The following is a 12560-nucleotide window of genomic DNA, read 5'->3' as shown; positions in this document are numbered from 1 at the left end:
AAACCATAGGATAATGGAGCAGTTAGGAGTTAACAATCTAGAGCATACAAACTCTAGTCCGCGGGCTAAATGTGGCCCTCAGAGCCATCAAATTTAGCCCCCAAGTTTCCCTAGTTTGCATTATGTTTTGCCCACTGTAGACCACCAGAGAAGCTATATTGGGGGTGAAGATTATCAGGGAAGCCATATGGGGATGGAGGGAGAAAGCACTAGACACCATGGAACTGTATAGGGTAGGGTGGTCACTAGACACCAGGGATTTGCATAGGGGAGGGGGTCCACTAGACACCAGGGAACTGTGTAGGGGAGGTAGGGAGAACCACTAAACACCAGGGTACTCAATAGGAATGGGAGGAGGGCCACTAGACACCAGAGAACTATATAGGGGAGGGAGGAAGGCCATTAGACACCAGAGAACTATATAGGGGAGGGAGGAAGGCCATTAGACACCAGGGAACATTGTAAGGGAGGGAGGTGGCCACTAGACATTGAAGCTGGTCCATGAATTGGTCCCAGTGTTCAATTATGACCCACTTTGTATTTGAGTTTGACACACAATGGAGACATTGGGTAAGAGGTAATCATCTGAACAGTGATTCTTAATGTGGCCATACACTTATAGATGACTACCAAATTCTACCATTAGATAGATCCCTCTCAGATCAAATCTGATCAGAGAGGGATTGTATCCTTCCACACACTAGGCATAGATTGCTAATACATTTTAGTATGATATCTATTAAACTGATTGCACTGATTAATCACATCGTTGCACTGTATGATGCAGTGAAATGCTATGGGCCATCGAATTGCCGTCACTCTCGATCCCCCACCGATCAATATCTTTCGTAGGGTGTGATTGAACGATTTTTGCTGAAAATCGATCGATTGGGCATCGTTTTCTAGCAGATTCGATCAGAAAGAATATCAATGGGAAAAATGTAAAAGTGTATGGCTACTTTTAGGATTTGTAGTTGGAGAATAGAAAGGGACTTATAGTAGCCGTATCTCTGATAACCAACTCAGTTATAAAGGTTTTTTAGTACCTGATAGTGCCAGGATCTTTGCTGTCATTAGAGGTTTCTGCTATGGGAGGCTCCTACGTTATTTACTAATTTACATACAGTAGAACTCAAGTAACCAAAAATACGAATGTACCTTAAGGTCTCCTGATATATTTGCTCCTGCTAAGATTCCAGTGGCAGATGGGAAGAAGATAGAAAACATGCCAAAGAATGTTCCAGTTTCCCCTCTCCAGTCGGGAACAATATTTTCCAAAAAGATTGATCCTGTGGTAAAAATTCAACTTAATTAATACACGTAAATCTGAAATTGACACTACTGGTCTATCAAAGAGCAAATTTCTATAAAGATGTACATTCTGGTGACAAAACAACTGTAAGGTTGATATTAAAACTAACAGTTAAAGGCAGAAACCAGAATCTGGCATGACACTATCTTGCAGCCATTTTACCAGTAGGTGATGTGTCCATCACTTCTGTTCCCGCACGTTACCAATTAATGGTTGGTTTGGTTAGAGATCATCCAATGAGAACCAGAACTTGGGTTCGTAAACACAAATATCAAAAACTTGTAGTGCATGCTAGTATGTTTTATATTCCTTTTAATGTGTACTTATACTGTATTTACTCACCTTGATAACTAAAGAACCCTTTGGATTGTTTTTCTTCACTGGGTGGCATGATTGTCCCTACCAGGTAGCTTGCAAAAGATATCATGATGACAATGAAGAATACAACTTGGGCCTATAAACATGTGAAAATAAAATCAGCTCAGATTAACTTTCCTGAATCAGCAACAGAAACACACAGCTTTTAGTTGTGATAAATTGACAATACATGGGAGCAGTTCATTTTGGTGTTGGGGTTTATGGTGTACCCCATGCAAAAGATAAGTTGTTGGTAGAGATCGGAGGATATCGGCATTGGAGTGATTAATTTTGGTACCAATGTTTGGCTATAAAATTGCCAAAATATCAGAATGTTTAAGTGGGGTGCCACTGGTCAATTATTATATGGCCAAAACACTGGCCACTGAAGGCAAAGGAATGTATCTGTTAGGTTATGGTTAGGCATCGGTTAGGAGGACTACTGTTAAATGGTAGGATAGGTGAAATTAGTTTTACTTGTTAGGGTTAGAAGATTAAGGTTAGTTATTAGGTAAGGCTTAAGGGTAGAGGTTAAGTTTATATGTCAAGAAGGAGTTAACATTAAGGGGGTAGGTAAGGTTGTTAGGAAGCAGTTAACTTTAAAAGGGACTGGTTAGGGTTAGTTGTCCACTTTAGAAGGGAGTAACATTAAAGAAGGGATTAATGGGGGTGGCAATGTTAGAGTTCAGCATCAAGACTGAGATTTACTATTAAAGAGGCAGGTTAGGCAGTTGACAAGAGAGAAGCTCATAATCAACCAAATGACACTGTAAAAGCAAGAGCAGATGACCAATATTCTGATTATTAACTATGCCCATGCTGAATCTAAACAGTGGCAGAAAGGCACACACCACTAATACATACCTTTGCTTCCCATTCCATTCCAGCTAAAGAGATTAAGAGAAGAACTGTCACAGTTATGACTCCAATTATCCTGATGTCGTTGACAGGGTCAGTCATAACAGCATTAGATTCCTAACATGGAGAAAAGTAGAACAGAATTAACCAATGCTAAGAAAAATGACATGAAGTAACAAGATAACAAGAATGCAGTTTGTACCTATGGGCTACGTACAACAGGAAAATTTAAGATATAAACAATAGCATGTTGTCCATATGGGCATGACAATGACAAAGTGAGTGCCTATTTATTTGCATGTCAAATTTCAAGAATATGAAGTTTTCCCAATATTAACTTTTACCTTATTACATTAGCCTAATGTATACTTAACACCTTTTCTTACCCTATCTCCAACATTACCACATAAGTCTATAGCTACATACACAGGATAGATTTATATTGCCCGTAATAATGTCATTATAATTTCAGGGGACAAACTAGCCTGTGCTATTTCCCCTTTAGCAGTCTTTCTTGGAGAATACTTGGGTGACTGATATTGTAGTTTTCTGCGGGAGTCCTTCTGATCATCCTCTATCCTCATCCATCATTTCACGTGACATTTATCCAGTATAGTGAATGGTAGCTTAAAGTTAATCTCCCCATACCTATCACTACTGTTAATTCCTTTGTTACTGCTTTACTCCTATAAATCCTAATCCTAACTTCACCCTTTCCTTTCCAAATACCTAACACTAATCTTGACTTTTAACCTAAACACAATTGTCAATCATAACTGTGATCCCGTATTAACCATAACCTAGGCCAAGTCTTTCACCTAACCCTAACAGTAGTGATTGTCATGTCTAGGAGAACTCCTGGAGAAGCATGTGATCAGTCTCTGATTTGATATGCAAGTCTCTGATTTGCTAGTCATAATCATGTGCTAAAGCAGGATGTGCTCACAGCAAATCAGAGCTTTGAAAATGTATCAGCTGATCAAAAAAAGCACATGCTTCTCCATGAGTTGTCCTAGACATGACATGACCATCACTATTTAGCAATGATCCTAGCTTAACCCACACTAACCCATACTCAAACCTCAACTCTAAGCTCCATTGACTTTCCTAGCTCTGAAACCTTTTGATACTAGCCTATTGACAGTGTCCAGTTAATTGAACTCAGAATTACTGGTTTGCCTCAAATTTAAAGGACACCCAAGGTGAAAATAAACTAATGAAATAAACAATTGTATTTATCTTCCTTCTCCTAAAAATTATTTTTTTAAGATATTCCACACATTCATTGAAGTATGCCAGAACTAAAATCTATGAATTATTGACCCTTTTTATCTAGTTCCTGCATTCAGAATTTCTTATCAGTGAGGTACAGTTCTTATCACTGTAGTCTGAGTCAATAATGTAGTCTAAACTAGTCCTGACTCATACAGGAACTGCCACGTACATACCTGATGCTTAAAGGTGGCCATACACTGGTCGATGTGCCATTAGATCGACCAGCTGACAGATCCCTATCTGATCGAATCTGATCAGATAGGGATCGTATGGCTGCCTTTACTGCAAACAGATTGTGAATCGATTTCAGCCTGAAACCGATCACAATCTGTTCAGCTGCTCCTGCCGCCTGTCCCCCCCCCCCCCCGTATACATTACCTGAGGCTGGCTCCCGGGCGTCTTCTCCGCACTGCACCGCACCGCTGTTCTTGCTCCATCCCGGCGCTTCCTGTGTTACTCCGTGACCAGGAAGTTCAAATAGAGCGCCCTCTATTTCAACTTCCTGGTCACCGGAGTGACACAGGAAGTATAAGCGTACACTGGGACATGCGGAAATGCGGTGCAGCGAGGAGAAGAGGACCCCGGAGCCAGCTTCAGGTAATGTATACATGCTCGGATCGGGCCCGAATCGTACGCCGCAAGCGACGCGCTCCTACCGCCGGACGATCGAGGGTAATTTCCCGCACGGCGCGATCGACGGTCCGATCCGATTTCGGGAGGGAATCGGATCGGCGGGTGCGTTTAGCGCAAGCGATTGGCAGCAGATCCGATCCCAGGATCGGATCTGCTGTCGAAACGGCCGTGAATCGAGCCAGTGTATGGCCTGCTTAACTCTTTCAGGCAAAGAAAGAAAAAAAGGAACACAGAATAGTTATTTGTGTGCTAGGCACTGTACATACACATGTCTATCTCATCATGTCACATGTCACCTTGCCTTGGGTATGCTTTAATGCATTAACAGTTCATGGCTATACTGAATGTGCTCGACTGTGGGATATTACTATATTTACTTATAAATATATACTTTAGCTTCTTGCTTTTCATCAATAAGAAAAAAAGATATTCATAAACATATACAATAAGAGGCTTTACTTACTATAAGCATGTCTCTGACAGTTTCTGCAAATCCTACTGTGTGCATAGCAACGGCAACTGCATTGGCAAAGGCAAAGATTAGTCCAATGGAGCCACCCAATTCTGGGCCCAAACTACGAGAAATGAGGAAATATGTTCCACCTGCAAACAAGGGCATATGCAAAGTTACATCAAAAGTAGACTGAAATAAATATTATTATATTATTACTACGGTATTTCTTGTGGTGGTTCTGGTCACGTATGGGTGTTTGCGTAAATGTGCATTGCTGCTGTGCCTTTTAGCTGTGGTGAGGTTTGGGTGAATGCATGTGCATTGGAATAGTCATACATGTCCATGCTTGTGTGTGTAGTTTGCACTTCCATACATGAAGTAATTTTCTATTCGCATGACTTCAATTACTTCACAAAGCAGCGAAGAATAACAGTTCAATGTAGTTCTACTATCTGCTCTGCCTTTCTTATTGCTGCAACCCTCTGTGACTAACCCTGTAGTGTTACATTACTTCATCTTATCTTGTTTACTGACCTGGTTTGTCTTGTGTAATTGTGCTGCCATTTTTCATATTTGTCACCACCCCCTATTATTTATTAACCAAATGTCCCTGTTGCCTGGACTGATCACAGCCTGTGTTCGAACAAGGCCTATCCTCAACACTGACTGCCTTCTTATCACCCTGAATATCTCCTACTGCAGCTCCGCCTGTTTTTGCTGAGTACTACTGGGGAAATCTATGGGGTCATGACATGGGACTGTTTTGTAAAAAAAAAGAGAGCAGTCGCCAGTGTTGTTGGGTGGTCCATCATTCTATGAAGGTTGGTTGCTCCACTGATGGTCAGGCACCTCCTAAGCCTCCATGGTAGATTTGTGCTCCCGTCAACAGCCAGCACCAAAACAATTTACCTGCTTGTTTCATCATGTTTAAATGGCAATGCATTCTTTTTGTTAAAAATGCTGTAAACATCTAAACTACTCTATTTGCAATTCAATATTAATAAAATCTATATTTCAATTCGAATATGCTGCAAGCTAAGAATCCCGACCACAGCAGTCTGTTTGGAGCACTGTTGCTACAATAGTGCCCAAAAATTACCACCTTGTTCCAGGAGTAATTAACTGTACAAGACAGGAACCTTTGCTGTTTGATTAAGACCTGGACTAACTTACTGCTAATATTTAAGACCTGGCAAATGTTTACATTGCTATGTACCAGTGTCTGTCGGGAGCGCCATATAATGGTTGTGTTTTATTTGCACATCAAAACAAAGTAAGTGAGCCAAAAATAATGTATGCCATTAATCCTTGCAATGTTTATAGCCAAACTGATTAAAAGTAGTAGAATTTTCCTTTAAATTCAGTTTTTATTTTTATTTTTTGTAATACCTCAGTTGTATTATTTATATATTTTTGTTTCTTTTAAATGATGTAGTGGAAGATATTGAACATAGGAACATGATAATAATGAATGGAATAGTACAAAATTAAACAACCACTCTATAATTTCAGTTTTTCCTGCAGCACACATGTACCTGACTTGACTTTTCCATTTGTGGAGATGGCAGAGATGGATAGGCCCGTGATAGATGTCACCAGCACAGACATTAGAATAATCACCCACGTGAGTCCTAAACAAATACAGAAAATAATATATCATTTATTGAGCCTACTGTAAATCAGCTATAAATGACACATCATTAGGGACATATAGGTACAGACATCTAGCCCTATTTATATAGTAAAGCAGCTGAGGAACTGCCTAAACAAATGAGCTACGGATCACATAGAGCTGATCAAGGTGGTCACATACAGTACATCATTTTATTTCCTGTGCTGTAACTTAGAAAGGAACTGTAGTAAAAATAACGCAATGAATAAAATACCTTTTTTTTAATTTTTTTTACAATATTCACTTACAAATCATTTAGTCAGTGTTTGTCCATTGTAAATTCTCCTCACCCTGATTTACATTTATCACATGGCAACATCTTTAGCCCTGTCAGGTGCTTCTCTGGGAAATGCTTGTTTACTGAGAATTCCAAAGCCAGTGAAATAATGCCTGGTCTCCCAGAATTCCATAGGAAGAGATTTCCTCATAAGTAAACAGCTTAGGCTAAGCATAACTGGGAGGGTGGAGCTACATACCAATGTACAGCAATATATAGATATTAGAAGTCTTTCTGATGTTGAAACCAGGGAAATTACAGTAAAAGTGGCTAATACATGTATCATTTATTGTATTTGTCTATGTGCTGTTACAGTTCCTCTTTAATGTCTCCTCTGCATGCCTCATAACTTCCTAGTTGTGTGCTGCAGTCCCTTCCTCCCTCCCATTGTAATGCTCAGCCAGTCACAAGACATGAACTTCATTCCATGTGGAGGCCGGCATGTGTATTTGGAATTATAATATGCAAGCTGAGATCTTCAATAATGGCACAAAAGAGTGCTGCATCCACTTACCTGGGGCTTCCTCCAGCCCCTGGCAGGCAGGAGGTGCCCTCGGAGCCACTGCGCAGGCACCCGATGGTCTCCGGTGAAAGCCCGACCTGGCCAGGCTGGTAGCCAGGTCGGGCTTCTCCTGCACTCCAAAATGCGCCTCACGGCGGCACGCTGACTTCATTGGACGTCCTCCGGGCTGTACTGCGCAGGCTCAGTAGTAGCCCGGAGGACGTCCGATGACGTCAGCGCGCCGCCGTGAGGTGCATTTTGGAGCGCAGAAGAAGTCCGACCTAGCCGCCGGCCAAGCCAGGTCGGGCGCGCCACCGGAGACCACCGGGAGCCTGCGGAGCGGCGCCGAGGGCACCTCCTGCCTGCCACGGGCTGGAGGAAGCCCCAGGTAAGTGGATGCGGATTTTTTTTTTTTTTATCGTCCCTGAACCTTCCCTTTAAAGTGGATCCGAGATGAAAAACTAACTATAACAAGTAACTTGTCTATATATCTTATCTATAGTTTAGATAGTTTACACAGCAAATCTAGCTGCAAACAGCTTCAAAAGTATGGGTATTTATTCCTGTGATACAGTGAGGGCAGCCATGTTCTGTTTGTCACATTGTCACAGGCTGAGGGCTGGAGATGCTATCAGCTTGATTGTCTGTAAATTCAGTCCCCTCTCCTCCTTCCTCCTCCCCTCTGCCTCTGAAATCAATGGCTAGTAACCTCCTCTTCCTCCTGCCCAGACTGAGCTCCCATAAACCCTTGCTACAGTGCCAAGGCACAAAAGGAGCTGTGGGCGAGACTTATTTAGCTTACAGGGAATTAGAGTATTAAAACAAAACAAAAAAAGTATTTGGCTTGAGGAATGCCCTATAAACTATATGAAAGGAACACAATTATGCAATGAGTAAAAGTTTATCTTGGATCCACTTTAAATGGTGGTAATCCTTAAAAGGGCACTATGATAAAAAAAACTGTACATGTGTAAACATACATTCATTTAAACTAGATACAATCCACCCTATTTTTCTTTCATCCTCTGTAGCTGTCACTTACAAAATGTATTAAAATCTGACAGCTCTGAACCTCTTACTGATAGGTTTTGGATTAGTCCATCTCCTTATGGGGGATTATCAGTAGTTTCATAAAACACTCCCTGCCAAGCCTCCCTGCTCACATGCACACTATTCTGGCATCTAGACTATTGCAATGCCATTCAAGGTATGCTTTTGAAAATAAAAGAAATCCTAAGAATCCTCCTTGAGGTGATAAGCTAGTCCAAGAGGTTCATAGATCATAATATCTACTGAGTGTAACAGTTATATGGGAAGTAAAAAATGTATAGTGTGTGTACTCTGAGACAGATGTACACCTCATATGTAGGTGTAGCTATAAATGTTATATTTTACAGTTTTTGCCATAGTGCCCATATTTTCTGCTTACACCTCTCTGTCAAAGTAGCTGTCCTTAGGAAGCTGCTTTTGGTGTTCATTATATCATTATACATATCTATAAAATATTATTGACCGTACCTATTCCAGCCTGAGCAGTGATCCATGGCAACCTCAAATATAGGATTACTCCCCATATATTTAACATACAGCGGATCTGTTAAAAGAATGGGGGGATAAAAATGAATATTGAGTGATTGTTCTATTTTGATTTAACTTTGATCCATAATGTAGAGTATACAAACAGAAGTATGTCCATTGTATCCTTACCATAACACCTTTTACCCAACCAAACCGAACTGGACCTTGGGGTTCCTTTTTCTTCCTAGGCATAAGGAATTGGAATAAACTTTTCTTCTTCTTTTCATCAGACTCTTCCGTATGGTCAGTGTTTTCTTTGTCACAGGGTTCAGCATGTTCATCTAAATCCACTGGAACTAGTTGCTGCTCATCCTAAATGATAAGATCATAGTAATTATTATCGTATTTCATAGTAATTATTATCGTATTTCATATGTGCAATCTCTGTAGTTTGGAAGCTTAATACAGTATGGGATTGTTTTGCAAGATATTGTACTTACAATAATGGCATTTCGTAGAACATCAAGGGATGGACGACATCTCTTCAGTCTTCCAGGGGTCACAGAATTGACATAGAACTCATGCCTAGGTGTGGCATCTAGGGTATTGTATGCCTCTGGTCTTCTACAAGCTAATTGTTTACACACAGGCAAATTGGCAGGACTGAGCATGATTCCATTTGACAGAGGACTATCTGTCTCTTTGGGGGTACTGGTCGCTTCTGGCTCTACACTGTCTCCGGGGCAGGAAACCATCTCAAGACCTGTATTAAAGGCCTCGATTGATTGATTGAGGTGATCTAGAGCTTCTTGAACATGTTCCTCTGGAACATCTAAGGCCAGTGCATCAGTATTAGAGGTATATCCAGAAGAGAGATCATCACTACCAGATGAGCAGTCCAGCATCTGCAAATTTTCAGCTTTTCCATCCAAGGTCGGATTGGGTGAGTATACTGGAGTCTGGAAGTTACAGTTTTCTGGTGTATGGGAGAGAATGTGATCATTTGTCAAATCATTGTTAATTTCATTCGTCATACCGTTGTTAATTTCATTCAGAGAAATGTGGACATGACTAGAGAACTGATGATCCTTTGTGTGACCTTGATCTGGATTCTCAGGATGACAGTCTTGGATGTGTTCAGGAGACCATTTTCCATATCGGCCAGACATATAAACTCTTTCAATGGTGAACCTGCCAACGGAGAATGGAGATCTCTCCTTGCAATCCATTAACCCGGAAGGGTTGCTCTGCTGGAACTATAAACACTAGAAGCTGTAAAAGAGAAGAGAACAATGCACCAAAGACAACAGATTAAACTTGCATTCAAATTCACTTTCTTTAAAGAACATGAAACTTCACTTTACACAAAGTTTTACTAGCAGACAAAATACAGAGTTATAAAGCCTGGTAAACACACCATGCATTTTCCCATCAGATAGATGGGTCGAAACGATAATTTCCAACAGGTCCAATCAGATTTCCGATCATACGTCTGATCAATTTTGTATAGGAGTAAATGGAAAATCGAACAGAAATCAGATCGGACCTGTCGTTATCTGACGGGAAATTTCATGGTGTGTACCAAGCATTAGTGCTTAGACTCTCAAATGTCTTTCTTTAGATAGCTTGAACTATCAGGAGATGCTTATGTGTGCTATACACAGGCCAATGACACCTCAGAGGACCAATACTCCCTGATATATTGTTGAAGAATAGGAATCAGCTTTCCACAGAACCTTCTGATCTCAACTAGATTTCAGTAAAGAAAATAATGGTCAGTTCAAGTTGAGTCTTTTGCTATTTTTGTATTACTTGATGCTGTACAAATCTATGCATCAGCCAAAAAATCCTGCTGGAAGATTGATGGTGACAAACTAATACTACAGATCAGGCTATCAAAAACTAAATGTTCTGAAATTGACTGAATGACAATCAGTAGTGTGACTTTGAAGAAATTTCAGGAGTTTCTCTAAAAAATATTCAAATTATTGAATTTGCTGAAAATAATGAACTGCTTTTCAGCCATATAAAACCAACTTTAGATCCCAGGCATGACATGCTTGCATGTCCTTCAGTGCAATTACAACAACATTTTGAAGAACCACCGGTAGTTATTTTGTCATGCTTCCTATTATTCCAGAATGGCTCAAGCCACGAGCATGTGGCTTTGCTGCCTGAAGAATAGCTGCACACGTGGTCCATAAACTTAGAGGTACCCAAGAAAGGGGGCAATAAATCCCCCCCCCCCCCACACACACACACACACCTTTGTAAATCACCCTAGTCTGAAGTGTTGGACAAGGGGCTCATCTCCACTTTAAGTGCCCAGGAGGAGGGGCAGGTTGCTACCCCATGCATATGGTGGTATGTCCTAGAAGTGACTAATGGGGCAATCTGATAGCTAAAGAAAAATCAGGGTCTCAAACTGTATTTCCACAGTGTGCTTTATTAAACTATCCTAGATATTTGTCCTGAAAACCTTTTTCAAAAGGTCTTTCGACTAAAACGTTGTGTTCGACTCTATATCGTTGAAACTTAAATAAAGCATACTATGGAAATCCAGGTTAAGGGCCCATATTTTTGTTTGGCTGTTGCACTTTTGGTGGATCCAGGTGCTTCTGGTCAACTCACTGCCGCACTGCTTGATTAGAATCTGGTAACCCCTTTAATTAGAATTAGTAACCCCTTTAATATCTGCCCCAAACATAGTCTTAAAGGCAATATCCGCGGTCCTGTTGAAAAAAATAAAAATACAAATCCACTTACCTGGGGCTTCCTCCAGCCCGTGGCAGGCAGGACGTGCCCTCGGCACCACTCCGCAGGCTCCCGGTCTTCTCCGGTGGCGCACCCGATCTTGCCAGGCCGTCTTCCAGGTCGGGCTTCTCCTGCGCTCCAAAATGCGCTTCACGCGGGGGCGCTGACGTCATCGGCCGTCCTCTGGGCTGTACTGCGCAGGCAGTCCAATGACGTCAGCGCGCCCGCGTGAAGCGCACTCGGGAGCGCAGGAGAAGCTCGACCTGGAAGCTGGCCTGGCCAGGTCGGGTGCGCCACCGGAGAAGACCGGGAGCCTGCGGAGTGGCGCCGAGGGCACGTCCTGCCTGCCACAGGCTGGAGGAAGCCCCAGGTAAGCGGATTTGTATTTTTATTTTTTTCAACAGGACCGTGAACCTTCCCTTTAAGGGCTCTTTTCCACTTTTGCGTGCTTTATTTTGCGATCCGATTCCAATTGCTAATGGATCACAAAATGCAGGTACACTTAAAAACAGTGGTGACATTTCCATAAGTGCCATCCAATTTCAGTGCGATTTTGTCCGGCGCACAATTGTTATCCTGCCATGTTTTGGGTGTGCTTGTCCTCCTATTCTGAGTACAGTAGCTCAATGGCAATTGCAGTAGTGGAAATTACTTAGTAAGAAACGTTTCTTAGTGGAAAAGAGCCCTAATGAGTGTACACATGCTAGTCTAAACTTGGCTTTCTCTGCTGAGAATCTAGCACATGTACAGATACCCTGATTATTGCGGAAAGATCAAGGGCTTGATTAACAAAACGGTGCTAACTTTAGCACTGGCCCCTTAGCACGTCTAAACTCAGTTGAAATGTGAGAAGTAGTGATCGTGCGCAAAATACCGCGCGCAAAGTCTTGCGCGCGCACTGCACAGAGCGCAGGGCGCTCTGCGCAAAGTGCCCACTAAAGCCTATGG

General features: G+C 41.7%; 1 protein-coding gene across 1 annotated transcript in view; it reads right to left on the bottom strand.

Moving 5' to 3' along the window:
- The window catches only part of LOC137528811 (solute carrier family 12 member 3-like), a 31451-nt gene extending 21364 nt beyond the window's left edge, over positions 1-10087 (bottom strand). Inside the window, exons 1-8 of the mRNA XM_068250453.1 lie at positions 9359-10087; positions 9048-9230; positions 8859-8934; positions 6425-6520; positions 4899-5038; positions 2534-2644; positions 1655-1766; positions 1159-1289 (exon numbers count right to left, since the gene is read on the bottom strand). Of these exons, the coding sequence (XP_068106554.1) occupies positions 1159-1289; positions 1655-1766; positions 2534-2644; positions 4899-5038; positions 6425-6520; positions 8859-8934; positions 9048-9230; positions 9359-10087 (1578 nt within the window). The remainder of the gene's footprint in view (positions 1-1158; positions 1290-1654; positions 1767-2533; positions 2645-4898; positions 5039-6424; positions 6521-8858; positions 8935-9047; positions 9231-9358) is intronic.
- Between the last annotated feature and the right edge of the window lie 2473 nt (positions 10088-12560).

Source organism: Hyperolius riggenbachi, chromosome 1 (genome assembly GCF_040937935.1).
Source record: "Hyperolius riggenbachi isolate aHypRig1 chromosome 1, aHypRig1.pri, whole genome shotgun sequence".
Taxonomy (NCBI): domain Eukaryota; kingdom Metazoa; phylum Chordata; class Amphibia; order Anura; family Hyperoliidae; genus Hyperolius; species Hyperolius riggenbachi.
The sequence above is the reverse complement of the archived record's forward strand: the minus strand, read 5'-3'. Positions and strand labels throughout refer to the sequence as shown.